Source organism: Lepisosteus oculatus, chromosome 9 (genome assembly GCF_040954835.1).
Source record: "Lepisosteus oculatus isolate fLepOcu1 chromosome 9, fLepOcu1.hap2, whole genome shotgun sequence".
Lineage (NCBI taxonomy): Eukaryota > Metazoa > Chordata > Actinopteri > Semionotiformes > Lepisosteidae > Lepisosteus > Lepisosteus oculatus.
In genome coordinates, this window is record NC_090704.1 from 27,393,937 (window position 1) to 27,415,685 (window position 21,749).

General features: G+C 39.9%; 1 protein-coding gene and 1 long non-coding RNA gene across 2 annotated transcripts in view; one reads left to right on the forward strand and one right to left on the reverse strand.

Moving 5' to 3' along the window:
* The window catches only part of faf1 (Fas (TNFRSF6) associated factor 1), a 151,351-nt gene extending 131,968 nt beyond the window's left edge, over positions 1–19,383 (reverse strand). The window contains exons 1-2 of the mRNA XM_006635244.3: positions 18,923–19,383; positions 6,885–6,953 (exon numbers count right to left, since the gene is read on the reverse strand). Of these exons, the coding sequence (XP_006635307.1) occupies positions 6,885–6,953; positions 18,923–18,979 (126 nt within the window). The 5' untranslated portion in view covers positions 18,980–19,383. The remainder of the gene's footprint in view (positions 1–6,884; positions 6,954–18,922) is intronic.
* On the forward strand, positions 18,570–19,473 carry LOC138241236 (uncharacterized). Its single transcript, XR_011190422.1, has 2 exons — positions 18,570–18,655; positions 18,847–19,473. It is a non-coding gene; the product is annotated as an uncharacterized lncRNA (long non-coding RNA).
* Positions 19,474–21,749: the final 2,276 nt, after the last annotated feature.

A 21,749-nucleotide genomic window follows, 5' to 3' on the forward strand; every position in this document is an offset into this window, starting at 1 on the left:
ACCGATTCCCATTATGAGAGGCTGTAATGTGCATGCAGAAAATGTTGTTGCTTATGTGTCCTCTTTGCACTACCCTTAGACTTGTGTACCTTTCTAGAGCTGAAACTCAAAAGGCATGGAGTTTTCTAAAGGAAAAGTGATTCTGCGTCTCATAGGACCATGCAGAAGTGTGTCTGTCTGAGGGGAACCATCAAAGGTTGCTTTAGGGCTGGGTAAGGGAGTACTATAGTTTTGGTGCAGTCAGATTAATTTTCAGGGTCCCATTAATGCCAAATTTAGCAGTCAGCCTGCTGCCGATGGAGGAAATGACCCTGCACAGTGCCATGAAGACCACAATTAGAAAAGTCTGCACTGCATTTAGCTAAAGCAACGCAATGTCAACATAATCCCCTAATCTTTCACCATGTAATGCTTGTCCCTACGTAACAAGTGTGACTCAAGACTTGCTGCATCAATCCTAGCCAAGCAGCATGCTGTCATGCCACTATCGTCAGATCTTAATCTAGCGGTGGACCAGCAAAACTTAGTAGTCACATCAGCAGTAATTACTTCCAAATAGCATTACTGTTCTTTTAGCTTGTGTACAGATATAATAGAAGAAAATCCAAGATGTCCATGTGCAACAAGCTTCTGTTTAAGCTAAAAATGGGCCCATAAGGAAATGATCATTTATGCAGACTTGACTGACATGCACCTGAGTCTTTCTCGCTAGAAACAGCTGTATAAATGCCAAACTCATGTCACAACCAAAGCCTAAGGAATAAAACCATAATTACTTCATCTAATATCTTAAATCAAGTGATTTTAGTACATTATGTATATAGGGCCATTTCATGTCAAACTTATAAAATGTTTATGCAATCCAAGACATATGATGACATTGGCTTGTTGAATTGACACATTGTTCTGACTGAAGTTGAGAAAGGTGCTGAAAGTGTATTCCTGGAAATTAAATTCTCTACGTGTTCACTGAAGTTACAACACAGTAAGCCAGAGTACAACTGCCCCCAGTAGCCCTAAAGATTGATTTTGCAGGTGAAAGTTCAGTTTATGGTCTCGGCTGATCAATCAATTGCAATTTTCGAAACATGCCAGAACGAGGAGGATTTTGGACATGCTTTAGTACTGTCCGTGTGTTTATGCTGGGACATTTCACTCGTGATCCTAGGTCTTACGCTAAAAAAACCTGAAATCTCGAGAGGATCTGTCTGAGCAGCCACACTGCTGAAAGTTCACTTGACATTTTCATTTCTGCAACCCAGTGGCCACATTGTTCTCTGTGGCCTGTGACAGTAATAACTTGGCGGGAATTAACGGTACTATTTGCATAACGTTACAACTCTCAAACTAACAGAAACGCCTTTCTGTCCTGCTTGTCGGCTGGGAAACCACTTTACTTCAATGATGGAAGAATAAATCAACCTCGCTGACTCACATTACGGTTATTCCAAGAGGCGGACAATACAGTATAGATGTTATTAATGGGTGGAACTCAACACAGTGGGCTATTTGTGTATTTTTTTTCCCCAACTCATTTATTTCAATGAGGAATGTATCTAAAGGATTCCAAGCAGGCTTGTGTGGGCACTGGGGCCCAGACAATGACGAAAAGACATGGTTAACGATCTTCGAAGACTCCTCCAATGAAAACTGCTCAAGGCACTGCTTTATGTGGCAAAAGAAAAGCCGAAGCATCTTGGTCCAGAATGTTAGCAGAACAGATCTCAGCTGCAGCGAAAATAACTTTATAACTGAAAAGACCAGCACACAGACTGCAGGTGCACTTGGAATCTTTTAATATGCTTCCTCCTACCCAACAACCACATCATTCTGCCACTGTGTTTTGAGAAAATGTTAAATTACAACTCAACTCTTACTCATAAGAAAAAGGTATGGCCATTCTGAATTTTCTCTCTTCGATTAGGCGAAGGGAGATATCTCATTGCACAACTTAAAAAAAGGCTAATGGACCCATTTAAATAAACATGGAAACTGGAAAAGGAAATTCACAGAATGATGCAGATCTTGCTTAAATGGAAGCATACTGATTTTCAAAATATTCTGGAAAATGACTGCTAAAGACCACATTATTAAAAGACCTAATTATAGTGGAATGGTACTAGTTAACTTTACTTTGAATAAAATGAGCCCATTAAATGGAAACTATTCTGGAACAAGTAAAGGTTAATTCCTCACTGAAAATCCAAAAGAAGAAAATGTTTTTGGCTGTTGAGAATTCTTCAGGTTCCATTGCAGTCGGCACATGCTGACACAGCTCCTCACTGATCTTTACCAACTAGTTGTTAAACTAGTTGTTTTTACATTGTCAACGTAAAACATATCTGTCAAATCTACTACAGATACTTCCAACAAGTCTCCTCAATTGAAAGACGCCTAATAATAACCCTTCAGTTCTGAGAAATGTTATTGTAACCTCATGTCTTTGTAAGCAATCATACAGCCTTTGAGCAGAGCTGTAGATATCTGATGCACGACAGCTCAGCAGACCACAAACAGGTTAGCATGGTCAAAGCCTTTGCATTTGTGAGAAATATCGAAACCCAGGTTGCTCCTTAGGGTGCCCACTCCACCCTGCCTACACCAAGAAACTGGAACACCCACTTTCTTGGAAACACTCAAGCTATTTATTGACCCTGGCATGACCCATCCTTCAGAGCCTTGTGTGCACCTTCACACACACCAGACAGGTTTTCTAAGCTTTTCAAATGTTTAACTGAGAAATGCTTCTACTAAACTCAACGCCAACCTCACTCAGGGACGGTGCAAGTCAGACCAACACAGCAGAAAGTGTCTGGAGTCGGTCAATGGCTATATACTGTAAAAAAGAAATCTGTTAACATCTGAAGAATGTAAAGGAGACAGGGTTCAGAAATTAAAGAAGAAAAGGTTAGGAAGGAGCAGAGGCACTGAAGGTCTGTTCAAAGCGATGTTTGCTTTCTTAGAGGGGAGGTTCATGCCAGCAGTTCCAGAGCTCAGCTGGAATGTTTCTGGGGCAATCTGGGCATTACTGCACCATGCCACCAGCACCCTGTTTAGCAGACCAATTCCTAAAATCAATAAAACTAAAAATGTATCACACCTGCAAAAAAACAGCTTTGACAAGCACAATCTTGTTGTTCTGTTGGGGTTTTTGTTTTGTCCCCCACACCACCTCCAACCCAACCTGCCCGAAATCTTAAACCTGCAGGTGGTTCGGAGGGTAGGGGCCCTCCCTGAGCACTTGTTAGCTGTCCTGTCCCCATACAGAGTACTTTTTGTTAACGTGCTCAACCTAACGGCACCGCAAAGGAACTGCAAGTCATCACATTTACAGGTGCGCCTAACCACTGCTTCTACTGCACTGCTTGCTTTGAAACCCTGCCAGCAGGAGAGCTGCTGGCAGCTAAATATAGAAGCCTTTCGAGATAAAGAGTTACTTTGTAAAAAAAAAAGTGTAATTTCAGCAATGCCCTGTTCCCCCACACACTGACATCTCGTACCTTCTGTCAGAAAGAACACGCCGCTTTGTAAGGGTCCCGTCTCCCCCCCGTTTGGGAGAAATAAACCGACAGCTGCGGAATCGTCAACAAGCCAGTCTTTCGTGTAACCTCGCGCTTCGAGCTGCGCCGCATTTTGTCACGACAAGCTGTGTTTTCTTTTCAATTACAAACTCCAATTTGGTCCAGATGTGAAGCAGACTGTGCCGGGCTGCAAAAAGGGTTTGGATACTACGTGTAAATGTGATTTTCCCCGACCAACACCGGCTCTTCATAGTGAATTCTAAGGCTCATTTTGAGCTTGGTATACATACAGGAAAAGTTGTGGTAGTACAGGTCACAGACCACGCTGAGTGTATCCTTACGGTCACTGCAAAGCATGCATTTCTGTCCATTATTATTCAGCAACAAAATTAGTTTATTAAAATAATAAACCTCATTCATTCAAATAATTGAAATATTAAACATCAGTACATCATTATGTGCTCATGTGTACATTTAGGAGATCACAGTAAAGTGGAGTCTGGTGGAGGATCGAGCTTGAGGGTTTCATTTTAAATGCTCTTTCATTGGTTTCGCAAGAGTAATACAGCCTCCTTAGCACAGCTACCACTCTCGCACAACCACACACAGCTGGGCCATCAGTTATCTGTACGGGTTTGGTTGCGAGAACCTCTGTCACACAGAACGACAAAAAACAGTAATAAAATTGTCACAAGGTGACAAGATTACAGCAACTATGGGACACTGCACCAATGTGTACTGTATAACTTATTAGAGCTTTCTGTTTCAAACAGAACCCTCACTTTGTTATATTACACCTGACTCCTCCAGTGCAGACATAAATGGCTATTACCTTTTACTGCACATGTAAGCAGTTAACTCCCAGCTGTACTTTGTTTATGGACGAAACGTGAACACAAACCAATTAGTACAGCTGATAGCTGCCAAGTGCTAAGGCAAAATAACTAATGTAATTCTATGACACACGTTTTATAAAACAAAAAATGAAAAACATTTTTTACATTACTGTATGTTTCATGTTATATCCGTGTTTGACTCTTGTCAAATGATTTTGACTAAACAGCTTGTCAGACCTTCTATTTGATAAGACAGAGGTGGGTGATAAAAAAACATTACTGCAGTTCAGATGTGACAGGTGATATACAATAGAAATTATAATCTTATTATTTTTATCACCGTGAACTTGGGTGGGAAGTATATCTCAAAGTCTACAATTCTTTCAGTATTCCAAGACCAGGAAAATCAATGACTGTAGAGGAAAGCTGAGCAGGCGTTACGAAAGTCTACAGTATATATATATATTTATCTATTGGAGCAAAAGCATTCTACAGCAAAGACTAGGATGATGGGAGGAAAGAACACTATAAAAAAATATTTTCCTTTATTTCAGCACACTAGCTTCCAGTTGAACATTTTATTTCTTATAAATGTTGTTCTCATTGTTAATAAACTATATTAGCACAACAAAAGCAATAACTGAAATATAAATAAAGAGAATATAGTGGTGTAATTGGAGATATTTAAAATATGTAAGAATATATTGAAAGCATCCTATTTTCAAAGCAGTTTCTGCTTATGTCACAATACATGGTGCATATTGTCATAGCTCCCACCTCTTAACAAGATCTTTCTTCTGTTGTCCCCTGGTGTTGAAACCTCATATTGGGTGAAAATATGTGCGCTACAAGAAATTCAAACTGAACGCCTCAAATGAGCAATCTCAAAATATGATTTAATATTTGTAGAAACTGTAGAAATTTGCCTACAGTACTAAAGCACAAATCATCATAGTTTCATTCTAAGAGCATAGATCCCCAATCAAAACCCTTAGTGGTAAAGGCAGTAGGCAAAGCAAGTGATTTATCTGTACAGTACTGATCTGTGAGAGATGGGTTTGTACTACAGTTGCTTGCACCTAATACTTCATTGGTCAACTGTGGATAAACATGTTGCATGTCTTGCCAGTGCTTAATATACACAATGTCATTTGTCAATGCCCATTTTACTAGGTACCTTCTGTACTAACAGTGCAATGCATTTAACACACTTGGCACAATTTATATCTTCCTCTATTTTAGGACAGAGGCTAAGTGAGGCAAAACAAGATTGGAGTAAGCACGTGTGAGATTCCCTTCCAAAACCACACCCAACTTGCCCCAGAAACCACTTACCACTCACAGAATCTGCCACCATAAACACCAGGAGAAAGCAAAAACTGGTCCTGCAGGGATTTTGCAAACTACTTGATGTTCGATTATTCAGTTCTTATCATTGTTATCAAAAAGACCTTTGAATAATGATACACCAAAATATCACACCAGGCTAACAGTCATCTTTCTACTATTATATATTTACTCAGAATAACAAATTTGCCTGCAATTTTTTCTGCATTAACAAAAATCAAACCATAAGAAGCAACTGTTAAGTCTTCAGAAACACTCCAAAAACTGGTCTTAGGCACAGGCTCCTGCAATGCTATTTGATGTCGAGTTAAATAAAGATCCCCTGTTTTAACAGGAAATATGGGGGAGGAACATATGAACGTTTGCACCCCCAAGCTCTATTTTAAAATCTTCTTTTTAAGAGTATTGTTCCATCACATAACTGATTTTGTGGAAAAACATGCAAGCCTAGATAATTTTGTGAAGCAGCACAGTATTCACAGATTTCTTCAAAAGCGGTTCAAGGAGTCTGCAAAAGACTTTACATTTTTACCCAAACAGAACATATTCATTCATGTCATCACATTACACTAGAGGTGTGCCTTAGGAACTGATAACTATAATAACCTAGCACACAACATGCAGCATCTGTGTTCATGTGAGCCATATACATTCCTTCTTTTCACACTTTAGACTCAACCCACTGCCTATCTGGGAGAAGTTCACATAGCATTCTGAGCGCACAGCTCTCTATTTTTAACTACAACAATTAGCATAAATCTTGTATTAAGATAGAGTCAATGTGCTTCGGAAGCTACGTTTTACTGAAAAGACTCTTCAAGTGCAGCCATTAATAGAGGGAACTATGACAGCTATTTCATTGTTATCCTGTTCTATGAGAGCAATTGAACACAGTCCAAATATTCCCATACAGTGCATTCCTATTCGTTACTGAGTAACACACATTAAACCACAGTTTTAGAGCACCAGTGCAAAAGCTTTATTCAGAGCTTCAGTCGCATTAAAACATCTTGGGTATTAGTGGCTCTGTTTCAACACATAATGGGACTCCTTCTAAACACCAAAACATTGTTGGTAGGTTCTGATATTGTTTTTGGATGGTTCAAAGATTATTTTGTGGCGGGCGTTATGTTTTTTTCCTCTTTTCTTGTGGGAGACACAACGAGGGAGGTTAACTTACCACTAAATCCCAGTTATTCAGCTCCAGGAGGGCAATGGCTTCTGCAATGTTGTCAATGCCAGTGCAAGCCTGAGAAGACAAGAGATCACAATGTTGCCATCAATGTCACGATCTACTGCATGTGCAATACTTTGCAACATTCAGCTTCCGTGTTGCACAAGATGGCCAAGTTATAAAGGAAGAGTGTTCAGGATTGAGCAATAAAATACATGAACTCAAGCACTGTACAGTAGGGTCTGGACATTCGCAAGAGTTCGGTACAGAGAACCATTGCAAATAGCCAAATTTGCATATAACGAAGTCCACACCTACAGTATGCCAATGCATAGTATACTACGGTAAATAGTACATATGGTTAAAAAACATAAGCAATCCTAGCCAAATATGCATACAACAAGGTCCACACCTATACTGACACATAGTATTCTATAGTAAATAGTATGTATTGTTAAAAAGCATAAACAATCTTCCCTAATAATGATAATTATGGGGCGGAATGGTGGCTCTGTGGCTAATGATCTGTGCCTTTGACCGGAAGGTTGCCGGTTCAAATCCCACAGCCAGCAGAGGAATCCTGCTCCGTTGGGCCCCGGAGCAAGGCCCTTAACCCCAACTGCTGGGCACTGTTCAATGGCTAACCCTGCACTCTGACCCCAAGCTTCTCTCTCCCTGTCTGTGTCTCATGGTGAGCAAGCTGGGGTCTGCTAAAAGATGAATTCCTAATGCAAGAGATTGTATAGGGCTAATAAAGCAACATTATCATTATTACACTATTATTATCATAATTAAGGTACTAATGCATTAGCATTATAATAATTAAAATAATACTGAAAAGAAACAACAGTGATCCCAAACTTAAATAATCAGTTAGAATAAGATGAATCCCTCCTCTGTATCCAGCCCGCACTTTCTCTCTCTGCCTCCATGATTAGCCCCACTGTAATGAAACGGGCAATGAAACTGTCAGTGAGCCTGTAAAGTCGTCTCCAGCCTGTCATTCCCCACACAGCCCACACAGGACCCGGAGTACTCCTTGGAATATAAAAACAAGACCACTCTGAGATGCGGGTGCTGGGGAGTACATATTTGGATAGTGGGCAGGGGGAGACTCACTCATTATCTAGATTTATGTCACGATTCTAGTCTGCTGCGCTGCTAAACTTGAAAGCTGCAGGTAACAGCCTTCAGCTCAGTTTCATCCTGCATTGCTCTTCTATCATTCATGAGCCCACCAGTCAGACAGAATTGCAAACAATTGTATTTTAAATGTTAAATTAATGCTGAGATCCTACTGTATTATTAGCATGCACACTTTTACTGAGGCATCTGGGTGAAAGAAAAACCACAGATTGCTGGTAAATGCGTGACTGGAATGATGGAAAAACCTATTGTGATTACATAATACAAGCAATTCAACAGCCTTGTTTTGACATTGCTCATTACAGGAATTACTGAGCCATTACTGATCATTTTTATAACTTTTCCTTTTATGTTCTTTTTTATTTTCATTTAAATAACTTTAGAGGTCATTCGATTTTTTTGTACATCTCAAGTCACCATGCTGTGGTATTCATTTGGAAATTCAGGTTCAGGGGAAACAGTGCCACCTACTGGTCGACCATCACCACTTGCAGCATCCACCTGGTTTATCTTGAAGGTTTGCCCATCCCAGTTTTCCAGGAAACTGGAAAATTGCCCAAGCCCCAAGACCAGGCCTGGCCTATCTTCTGAAATCTGATTAAATCAAAAAGGTAACACTGCTGTCAATAAGCTTTGGCTTCCCACTTTTCTGTCAGAAAAACAATCCGGTTCATGCTGAAAATTTACAATGACAGGCAGCACTAAAACACTGCCCACACAAAACAAAAATTAAACTTTATGTCAGACACAACAGGATTTTCAGCCCATTTCACATCTAAAGAGCATTAATGTTGAGCAGCAGCCCAGAAGTAAAAGTAGAAGTCAATCATGATTTTATTCACCTCTAGAAAGTGGAAATGAAATATTATTGCAAGTGCAGAAAAATGCAAGGTCGTTCAAGGTGAAACTGCTGAATGTACACATTTCTCTCCATAGCACCACGAGTGTAGCACACAGGCAGCAGATGTGCAAAGCATTTTCATACAACTGCTCCCCGATACAACACAGCCCAGTCATAGAACAAATGCAGCTGAACAGATGAACACCAGCCCTCCAGTCGCAGGTTCTCTTACATTTCCCTCCAGCTCCTACTACACGTACCATTATATAAACAATTGCTAAAACTCCAGCAAAAATCCCCTACTATAAGTAAATAAGATACCAGGGGACAGTCAATTTGGGTTTAGAAATAGCAGATCTCGTCTAACCAATTTTCTTCGAGTTCTCTGAACAAGCAACAACAATAATGGACACACAGAATACAATATGAGGTATTTAGATTTGCAAAAGGCATTTGATATGGGGTCTCCTAAAAGATAAATTCTCCAATTTCAGGCAGTATGCATTCAGGAAAATGCACGTTTTTGGATTTAGGACTAGTTAATTAATTGCAAGGAGTACAGATAAGGGGCGCTGGTACTGACTCTGGCGAGAAAAAAAACTGAGGTGTTCCCGAGCCAGATTTTCTGGATTTTCTGCACTCATAGGGATGAAATCAAAGAGTCACTGAGGTCTATGCATCAAGAAAAAGGCTCACCCATCAGATTAATAGAGATGTCTTTATTATTGGCATCTTTATGTGTAATTATGATGACAAAACCATTGACAAATTCTGTAGGCATGGAACATGCTCAGATACAAAACCGTTGATAAAGGGACACTCAGTGTTGATAGATCTGGAGTACACAGCAAAAATAGTTTTTGCCACTATTCTAGACAACACAGGGGAAAAGGTGAACAATCCAGACAAAAAGTTTGTGCATAGAGGTAGACACACAGGACTGAAATCAAGAGCTTTAATATTTAAATTGTATTATGCACGAGTAAGACCTTAATAAGAACACTATGGTCTCCACAAGCAAAAAAGATTTTGCTGCTCTGGAGTCAACCCAGGAAACAAGAACTACAAAATTAGTTATTTATCATTAGATATCTAAAAGAAGGTCAAAACTTGAAATATACTGCTGGCACTAGTACTTAGACCCCTGTGCTTTAGTAGCTCTAAATTTACACAGGTGAAAGAAATTACTCTAATGAGAATATAACTGCCTTACCACTGTCCTGTACACCACTGAAGTGACTGTTACATTTTCTGGTAAAACATTGGTCAGACACTGAGGACTAAAGAGCAATCTGAAGAAGTTCGAGTTAAAGTGATAAATACACATACTGTAGATTAGGAACAGGGTACAAAAATTATCAGTGTATGGATATCCCAGCTCAATAATCAAGAGGCCATTCCCCAAAACCTACCATTGGAACACTGGAGGCCAACAATCACTATGAAAAACCTACAGAGTTCAGTTGCTGAAAGTGAAGTAAAGGAGCAACAATCAACTATATCAAGGGCTCTGCATAACATTGGCTTGTTCAAGAGGGTAGCAATAAAGGAAGTCGTTACTCAAAAACAATCCTCTAAAAGCCCATCTGGAGTTTGCCAGATAGCATAAGAGTGATACAGCTAAGATTTGGAAAAGGGTTTGTGGTCAGATGAGACCAAGATAGAGCATTCTGGCCAAAATTCAAAGCGCTGTGTGTGCCACAAATCTAACATTACCTATGCCCTGAGAAACACTATGTCTGCAGTGGCTGCATCATGCTATGGGTATGCTTCTTATTAGCGACGAGGAATCTTGGTAGAATTGAAGGAAACATAGATGGAGCGGGCACAAGGACATACTGCAACGGAACTTGTTCCAGTCTGCTAAAAAAAAAAACAACTTAGGCTTAGGAGAATATTCACCTTCCAGCAGAACAAGGATCCTAAGCAACACTGGAGCGGCTCAAGAGTAAAAAAGGACAGACCCAGTAAAAAATCCTGACCTCAACTCCAGTGTGCTCTGTGGCACACGTGGAAAAATGGATCACAAGCACTGTCCAAGAAACAAAAAAAGAGCTGGAGTGAATCTGCCAAGACGATTGGGTGAACATCGCTCCAAACCAGTGTACCGAGCTGGCACCGAAACCTACCACAAAAGACTTAAAGCTACTGTGACTACTGCTATTGTTACTGTGGCAAATGGTGTTTCTGCCAAATATGAATGTGTGGGGTCCGAATACTTGTACTAGCAGCATATTTCAGTTTTTGACTTTAGAATATCTACTGACAAATAACTAAGTTTGTCGTTAAAAAACACCTGTCTGAGCTTGTGAGTTTGTACTAAAAATGCCGAAAGGAATAAGATGTGCAAGCAACTTTTGTAATCCAGCAACATTTGAAAACTTACAGGGATTCGATATTTTTGCAAGGCACTGTATGTTTCTAGGCTTAAAGGAAGATTAAAGGAATTTCAAGCTAAAGGAACTGAACCATTTTAGACTTGAACACAGAAGACTTGATCCAAGTATCCATAATTCACAAAGACAATGACAAAGTCAACAGAGCTGACATCTTTAAAATCAACAGTTAAACACAAACCAGCTGTGCACTGTGGTACACGGACAAATAGGACAAACCATTGCAACCGCTATCAAAGACTTACATATTGTATTGTGTTTCCACACCACAGACAACGACAGTACCCGCCCACAATTCCTTTCTGTAGCCAAGATAGCCAGCATACGCAAAAGACTGCTTAATCCTTCCTATGATCCTCATTACATGTTTTTGCAACTGTCATTTTTCCACAGCACACAATTTTCAGAATACGGATGTTCAAATAGGTCAAATAACTGTACAAGAGCCCTGTTTTTGGACCAAAAAAGCTTCTTATAGCAAAAGGCAATGAAAGACCACGCGGTCTGCTTCTAGCTCCAGACCAAACGTTACAGGTCAGGTTCTAGGTCCGTTGTTTCCCTGCACAATGCTGCTAGCACCATGCCAGGCACCGATGAAAGCCCAAATAAAGCCCCCAGACACTGGTGGAATAGTGCAAATGTTCTTTTAATGTTATTCAACAACCAAGCCTCCCATGACCAGCAGCTGACAAAATCATGTCTGTGCAATGCATCTTCTGAAACCCTGTATTGCAAAGTGTGATATTTTTCATTAATGTTCCTCCCCATGCCTGAACCAATGACCTAGAACTTAACAAAGGTAATGCTAAACCCCATGCCCTCAGAGGGGGGAGGGGAAGCTATAGACTCCACCTGTAGCCAGCATCAAAATGAAAAACCAAGAGAGAAAGGTGTTCTGATGAGCCTGGGGCATGAATATAGAACTGCTAAGTAAGCAAAATGCAAAACCACTGATATAGTCCTCATTTTATTTCCAGAAAGCATTCTAAATTGCATTAACAGTCACTTCTACAGACTTTTCACTTCTGTCTTTGCACATTTGCAAATGCTCTGTCTCTAGTCATAGCAGTGCCAGGTCATCACAGGATGGACAGTATGGTCTGTAGACTAGCCACTGCAAATACTCAACCAGACTTTAATTCATGAGAAAAAACAAACTGTAGTCTCCCGTTTCCCAGCCCTGATAGAACTACTGAAATCTGGCCAGTTTGTGAGTGAGAAAGGCAAATGCAGACCTAAACAGCTACAGGTGTGTGGGGGAAAATACTGATTCCAAAAGGCAACAGCTCCAATGACAATTCATTTGAACTATGCTTTACATACAAATAGGATAAAAAAAGAACTCAATGTCAGTCACAACTAAGGCCAGAGCTTTGTTTTCTACATTATTTTAGAGAAAACAAAAATTGAAGGTAAAATAAAGTATTCAACAGATACAGTAAGTGTAAAAGCTGCCAAGTTTTCCCATCTGCAGAGCACTCCTGAAATTCAGTGTCGAGTTCATTCTATCTTAACTTAAAAGAGAACGGTGAGTGCCCAAGAAGAACTAGTGGTGTGCAGCACCTTTGAAAAACCCAAGAACCGCAATAAGAGACAAAGCAAAAGGAAATCTGAAAGCAAAGGTGCTGGGCAAACCAGAACACCTCAAAAGAATAAGTCTGAAAATGCTACAGGTCTGTTTTGATTGAAAACGTGATATAAAGGCAAGCCCAGCATGCATGTTTTTAAACCAGTCTTAGAACTATCACTATCATTCAAAGGTACAAGGACTTCAGAGGGAGGGAGCTGAACGTACAGTGACAGATTTTATGAACCGTCTGTGTGTGGTTGCCTTAGATCTTACTGCTGTCAAGTTCCAAGGGAAATCCCTGTAAGATAAGCAGACCCAGAACAAAGGACTTGCGGTGTACTGGCATCCTAAGATACCCCTGGGGCAGTGCAAACAGCTGAAATCCTTCTAGGCCCTATTAGACAGGAGACCCTTTCCCACTTTGTTTTTTTACTTTTGACTCAGCAAAATTACCTGCCGTTTCTTTTGACAGTCAAAGTGCGGGATGATTTTCATCCTTGGGTTCGTTATGATCCTTTCAGGCTGATGCTTTCCTCCCAGGTTGAACACAGAAGAGGACGAAATACATCAGTGTCCGTGGTCCAACAACAAGGCTCGATCCAATTAGCATGGTGGTCAATCCTTCCCTGTTCATTTTATTGCTGTGCACTATTGTGTGTGTGTCTGTGTGCTAAAGAAGGCCCGTTTATTACGGACAAGGGGCTGGCAACATCGTGTCACTCGACTTCAACTCTCACATTCCCACAGGAACTCATGGCGGCGATGGCGGCTGCATGTTCAGAGATGTGAGGAGCACAAAGAAGCAACGGCTGTGTTTGTGTTGTGGCTCGGGCGAGCTCAATCCTGCTGGATTCACATTTCAACACTGGAAAACCTGCAGGGCTGTTTTCGACCCAGCTTGAGAGACTCGCCCTAGGAATGAAAATGGTCCTGTAAATACAGTACATCTGCCTGTTCAACCTGGGGAGGGTACGAGTAAGAAAGGATTTAAATCCATCAACCTTAAAACGCAGGAATGATGGATTATTCGAGGAAAACTGCATTGAATTTTCCTTGCGTTTGACTAGAGACTTTTACCATGACAAGCCGGAACACAAATTATAGAATTCCACATATATAACCCCAAATGTAAATCAAATAATTTGTATAGTTTATTCAGACACGATTACGACCTACTTTGCAAAAAAAAAACTGACTCTCCTGTAAAATATTACTGTAGGCCATACTGATCTGTGGGAAGTGGCTTTGTTCCATATTTTCCAGAAACATTTCAACCCAAAACTCTCAACAAAAAACCAACCCTAACACAAACACCACCCTAAATCATGTGTTATGTGAATGACAGTAGGAAAAGCCTCAGTAATGTCCCATTGTCCCTTAGAATTCTCATTTGAGCACAAGATCATGCACGTTCCATGCAAGCTAAGCTGTCAGTTGTTGACCTCATAAACAGCTGTGTCATTCTGCTTGTTAAAAATACAGACCTCTACAGTAACAGCTTTCTGTGCTTTCAGCAGGAAAAACTGTTTACTAACAGCTCATTCACATTTGCAAAGATACCATCATGAAGGACCAAATGTCTTAGCATGAAATGAGAATGGTTTCTTCAGGAGGAAAGAAAGACTTCCCCGACTTTGAGACAAAGGCTGCTTTAATTGATGGTCTTCCATAAACAAGGCAGTGCTAAGCCAGAAAGCCATACTGATTTCTGTGTACCCAGAGAGCAAGTCTCACAGTCAGTCAGGTTACAAAGGTAATGGCCTTATTTTCAGCTGTGGACAAACATTAGGGAAACTGCCCATCGCTTACTGTGGACATCTTACAGTACTTTCCAACCAAAGTGTCCCTTTCACTCTGATCCTACGTTAGATTATAATTAACCTCCAAACCACTTTTCAAACAAACAGATAGAGCACATTGAGGAGTTAATTCCTGGCCTGTGACACCTGAAACAGGGTACCTCAGCTGTTTTCTTGCACATTAGGGATATGAAAAGTTCCGACCACTTATCCTAGCCTGGCTGCTGTAAAAGAACTGGACATGACTTTCAAACTAACCTTGAAAGAACCCCTCACTCCCTCCTGTCTTCTACACATCAAGTACAAACTGACATGCAAAGAGAGATAGCTAATTCTTTCAATACATTTGATGATGGAAGTTTCTGACAATGTCGCTAGTGATAGCAAATCTAATGTCAACTATTGTCCCAGACAGGCTCTAATTTGAGCCATGGGTTCTCAAAGTCACACTCCAAAGTGACTAATTTTTACACATAATTATCCACTCTGTCAAGCCGTTACATCAGCCAGTAAGCAACAGGCACAACTGTGCCAACTGTAAGCTCTGCCCAGAAGCCTTCACCATCACCTGTCATTCAGAAATACAAGTGGCCAACAGGAAGATACCAACCCTAGCAGTAATGATTTTGTCCTTCAACGTTATATCAGTACTGCATGAACTTCCACTGACAGAAACGTATTTATAAAATTGAACATGGTTTGAATAAATAAGGACATAAAAGTTTAAAAACTATAGAGCAACAAAAAGGCTACGTAGGTGATAAATACAGAGCCTAGAGATCTCATCTCAAAAAGACCTTGACTTTCAAGCAGAGGACTGCCTGTGCATGTGTTTTCCATATACAATCTTTCATAATCTTTCAAAGGAAGCCAACAACAACAAAAGAAGCAAATAAGTGATGAGGTATATATTATAAATATGTATTTTCTGGCAGTCTGCAGTCTATTACTAATTATTATTTTTTGTTTTAATAGATACAAGCAGGGTAATGAAAGTAACTGCAAAGGAAAATTTCAGCATAAGAAGTCCTTCTCTGCTGGTGCACTGGGGTAATGGATTAGCTAATTCAGCACAAAAGAAATGTGTTACAGCTGCTGCACTTCAACTAAGTTACTCCAATAGCTGAATTCTATCTACAGAAATCCCATCACATATATTAAAAAACACCTGCCTCATATTTAACAATCCCTTCTTACTTCAAATGGCTTCCATGACCAAACAGTTGAAATACCTTCTGCACAACAATGTGGAAACATTGGAGATTGCAAAACTTTACAGTACATGGTGTACGTCCATGGTGTCCTTTAGCAAAGGCCTGGATGATTCTTTAATAGAACACTGATTGAATTCAAAAACTGTCTTTAGATTAAGGTGGCAGGTTCTCGGATGTAATATGTGGTTTTTGTCAGTCTTTACTGACAAATGGACGTTTCCACAAAATTCACTAAACTCCAGATAATTGTAGATGCTCATCATGAGATTTTAGTATCTGATCATCTGCAAGGGTTTAAAAATTAGGCTGAATTTAAACTTCTGGTTTTCCGTTCAGTCTGTCATAGTCTGTCAAGTGAAAATGAGATTGTAAATTCAAGTGATATGGAAAGGGTAGTAAATCTGCGAAATGATTTTCTTCCACTTACATTTATCCATTAAAAAGTAGGACCAAAAAGACAAAAGCTGAACTGGTTAAAAAAAATAAAACTATTTTCTGAGAACCTCCTGACATTCACAATACCTTATGAGCACACTTCCATCAGTAACAATGGCTCTGTGGCTAAGGATCTGCGCCTGTGGCTGGAAGGTTGCCAGTTCGTATCCCGCGGTCAGCATAGGAATCCTGAGCAAGACCCTTAACCCCAAGTGCTCCAGGGGCGAATATAAAAGGCTGACCCTGAGCTCTGATCCCAAGCTTCACTCCCTCTCTGTGTGTCTCATGGAGAGCATGTTGGGGTATACAAAAAGGCAAATTCCCAATACAATAAATTGTATATGATCAATAAAGTGATCTTAAAAATAAAACCTGCTACCATGAATGTCTGTGTATGAAGCATAGAAAAAAGCAGGTATCTTTCAGCTTACAGTCAAAATTAATCCAGAAACAAAAAATACTCTGACTGAATATATTAGTTTTCCTAAATCAGCTTTATTTTAATAAACGCTTCACAAAGAACTAGGCTTTCATGTCCAGTCATACCACAAATATAACCAGGTTACCTTAAATCTTCCCAGCCCACAGAACACAGATTTAATTACACTAAAAAACTCCTTGTGTTGCATTTTTATTTTAACTGCCATTCCTCTGCTCATTTTATGACAATTCAATATATTTAATTAGGGGGCTCATCTCAAACTCAGGATTATTTGCAAAACCTATAAAAACTTTCTAAATCCTTATAGTAGTAAAAGGGCGGTCATGGTGTTCAGAAACGTAGCTGCATCACAAAAGGCTTTGATATCAGCATAATAAACATAATCACAGGCATGAAGGGCCACTTTTAGACATTTGTAAAACTGTTATCAGGAGACACATCATCACTGACCAGAAGCAGTCTACTCAGTAAATGGCTTCATGGCTATAAACGTAATGAATACCAACTTGCTAATTCCTTCTGGTCTTACTTAAGATATTGCACATTAATCATTTATGCCAGCGCAACTTAACTCCATCATGCTTACCAAATCACCAGTCAGTGGTACTGCATATTGCTCAGTGCACTGTTACATCTCAAGCAATGGGTTTAAACCATGTTGCTTCATCTGAACATTTATGATGTAGCCTACAATTTCACTTGCTTTATCTCCTGTGGCACCTTTTTTAGACTGTAATCTACCATGGAAATGGACTACTGCAGAACCAGGTGCACAAAGATTCCATGGAAGAGTACAGGAGGAAGATGTAAGTAGCACACAGGTCTCTGAAGCACACTCCGGCCTGTTAAACATTTGTTTCCCTCAGTTCCTTCCTCACATGTGTCCTACAAACATCATTTCATAACAGTGGGCAATTACTCACAGTGGTACACAGGAAAAATCCCAGCAGGAACAGCTACAGCACATTAAGAAAGAATGAAGGTAGAGTTAAATGTTACAAAACAGCAGACTGTCACTTATGTAAACTTTCTACCAACTCACTGGGAAGAGCAAGACTGCATGTTGCGTCACCTGACATGCAGGAAAAGAAGCTGTAAAAATATCCTTATATCATCAAATGTTTGTCAACAAAATTACTATTTCAATCTCCAATATAAAGACTATGATAATGATTTATATAAAAATAATCAATTTGCTGTATAAAATATCTTAGAAAGAAACTTTAATTTTCCCTTCTGAGATCAAAAGATCTTAAAATTAATTTTAAAAGTGAAAATACAGAAAAATATTATTTTAGGATACACAAATCACACTAATTCATCCCTACTCATTTAAAATCTTACAGTTACTAAGCTCACATTAAAAAGATGTTGTTCTCACTGTATTTTCTGAATGAAAAGGTGACAATCACGCTTGGCAGCAACAAACCGCAACATCTTAAAGATTTCAGAAAGGCAAGTCTGTCAAACTGGGTGCATTGTTAAATCCCTTATTTCTTTGGCATAAGCCATTTTCTTATCTGTCTAAACGGGATCTTTAAAGACCTATAAAAACTACAATTTGCATAAAATGCTGCAGGACTAGGCCATTAGTGCCTTACTAGAGTTAAAATTGGACCTCTTCTAAGATCAAAATATTTTTCTTCAGCCATCAGCAAAGCACTTTTGGTAGATCTCAAATGGATAGTTTTTATTTTTTCTTAGCTTTACAGACAGCTTGTTAAAGTCAGGAGTATAAAAAGTGTTCAGGCACTGCCTTTGTGAAACATCCACAACAACCTGTTTTTTTTATTTGGGTTAAAGTTCACTGTCCTTTAGCAATTTTTTTTTGATGAGTTCAAGATCTACGTTCAGTCGTGGTAACGTAAACAAAATGTTAAGTCTTCATTTATTTTTCAACTTCATGGAACCATTGTTTTTCTTTATTAAGCCATGTAAGCTTCTCAACCAGTACGATTCCTGTATCACGTCTAATGTGTTAACAGTGTCTATACCTCATCTACAGAAACCCAGACCGGCGTGTGTTTGTGTTGTTGTTGTTTGAAATGTGACAGGTTCTATTCTGTTTGAACAAGAGCATCTTGTCTCTCTTGTGCTGCTGTTGACGTGTGGCATTTCCTTTCAGGAACAGCATGTCAAGTTAAACAAGTCGGCGAGCATTAAGAGCCACGTACAGGAACCCGTGCAAAGAGGAAACCCACCTGAAAGTCAGCCAGAATCATCTCTCTGTCCATGTTGCTACCGCTATCGGAGGCCATTGCAGTGACTGGCTATCTCTCTCTAGTGAAAGCAGGAGGGGAGAGGGGAGGGGGCTAAGGTTTCATATAAAAATGCCGTCGGAAATACACAAAAACTACCCGAGCCCACCCGGGGAACGGGACTACGCAGGTAGGGAAGGTGAAAACGGCGGCGTTATCCCGCAGTTTCGTTGGTATTCCGGATCTTTTTTTTGTGGGTTTCAGCCTCTGATGAACCAACACTTTTCCTTTTTTATGTGCTCACAGGCACCTCTCCAGTTGCTTTACGGCAGAAGAAAAAACGTCGCACGGCTAAACGAAAAAATGCTTTTCGGCAGCGTTGATGGAAAGTTTTTAAAGAGATAGTGTGCTTTTTAAATCCAATATGAAAACATTGTAACGCAAGGATATTGTCGCGTTATGTGATAATTTCGTTGGAGTGTCTTGGTGCAGTTGTTTACAAGGCTGAGGAATAATAATACTGCGAAACAAAAAATAAAGGCACACAAAGCCTATATCACACAAGGTTTGACGTCACTCTTTGGGGAGAGAGGGTATTAACACTTTTAAATTAAAATAAAAAAAATTAAAAACAAGTTGAGTTTCGCAGTAATTAGGCAGTTACTATCTCTGCCATATCAGACTCTCTTTACACGGTGAACTTGTGCATGAGGTGCGATTGGTTAAAATGTTATATATAGAAAATAAATATTATTGGATTCGAAAGAGGAGAAACACTCATACAGTACTCTCCACCGAGTTGGAATGTGGCCACGTCAGATATGAAGTGCACTCAGTTAACAGCGCAAAACTCTACACAAGTTCAAAATTAGGTGATCCCAATAATAACAATGTGCTGTTTAATATAGGTTCAGAGCTTTATGAACCAGTAGATCCGCAATCACCGGATGTTCCACATTCCTTGCACTGTTTGTTAAAACAAAATGAACGACATTTTTTTCCTAATGACGTTTTCGTCATGTACAGTACTTAGAGTAAGACCGTCATACAGTAGAATTATGCACAGGTGTTTTTCAAGCATGTAAGGAAGGAATGTGTGTTTTTGACTGATAAACATATTGTGTGTGTAGACAATCACCTGTCAAGGCCAGAGTCAGGGCTATTTACTGCAAAACATGCCTTGTTTTGGAAAACTTACTACTGACAATTCAAATGTTCTGGGAAAGCCTCTTCTCCTCTCAGGGCCAAAATAGTTAAGCAAAGCTGATTGTTGGTGGACCACTAGGTGGCAGTCTGCTGAGAGAAGAAAGTTCTCCTGTGCGAGATATATACCACATTGAAATCCTGTGTAGTGGCCTGCCCAGCTCACTCCAGATGGCTGTCAAGCTGATGTGCCAGGGAGACTGCGCGCTGGTTGATCCCTGTTGTCCACATCACAAGCGTCCGTGCCAATCACTGCAGCCCGCCTGACATTTCAGGAACTCTTACGAGGCCGAGTTATGGAAGTTGATGCAAGAACAGCACTGAAACTCATATTCAATGAATCATCATCTTGATTTTATATTGGCGAAAAATACATTGTTTATCACCATGAAATAAATAGCATCTGCTTTCATGAAATGGAAAACAAAGTCCTGTCAGATACCAGTCATTAAGGATCCCCAGGCATACCCGTTCCCTGGAAATCTTCCATTTTGGCTTATTCAGTCTGGCCTGTACTTAAATGTTATGTTCAATCAGCAAAGAAATGTAATCACTTCTCTTCCCTACTTGCAGTGTAGTGAACTGCTGGCACAGAACCACTGCTGTATTCCACCCCTGAGGGTGCTGCACTTCAGTGGTGGATGAAGTCAGTCCCTAATTACATGTGAAGAACTTTATGATTATTTGAGATAAAATAAGTTATATATGAGGTGTCATTATTATTCCCTCCTTTTGTAACGATTATATTAAATTTTCATGGTAAAACATAAATGTCTGTGCTATAAATCATCAAAAGGATGTAGCTGTTCAGAGAGCCCCATGGAGAGAATGTCTCCCTTCTCCATAACATTGTAACAAAGGTAATTTTCCTTGTTCACATTTTCGTAGGGCTCAATCCCAACTCATGCTTTCTTCTTGTACTTCTGTGTGTGTGTGTGTTTACAATATCCATCCATATTGTAAAAAGCCTCTGCTTATTTGTGAACTTGCTTATATTCCCATTCAAGAGGGCCTTATCAACCTCTTCAACCCCAGCTTACACTGTGCATTTTACTGAGTAACTTGCCTTGCTCAAGATTTTAACAGAGGTGCCCTACCTTGGACCTGAATCCACAGCTACCCAGTTATAAACCCAGAGCCCTAACCACTACGCCTTCCTTGCCAATAAGGAGAATGACCTAAGTGCCCTGTCTCTGCCTTCCTTGCCAATAAGGAGAATGACCTAAGTGCCCTGTCTCACTTATGACCCACACAGTTGTCTGGGATCCCGATTGTTAAATGTATAGTATACTGTTTAATTTCTGAAATCTGTCATCATGACGTCGTCACTGTGCCACTAATTTACCCTGACTACATGTCATGAGAAACTTGCTGTACACAGTCAAGTTAACTGTTATTGTCTCAATTAGAGGATACATTGTGTAAATCTCACTACAAGACCTCCTTCTTTATGTAGTACAATCATTTTCATTTCTAATCACAATCGACAGAGCACACGTTTTGGTGCGAAAGTACAGCATATGTTTCACAAGGCGGCACTCGCTATTTATAAAAACTGAAGAAAATATTTCCATTCATTTTCAGAGACAGAGGGCGCAGCGCTGCTTGAGTACACACCAGGCAGGCG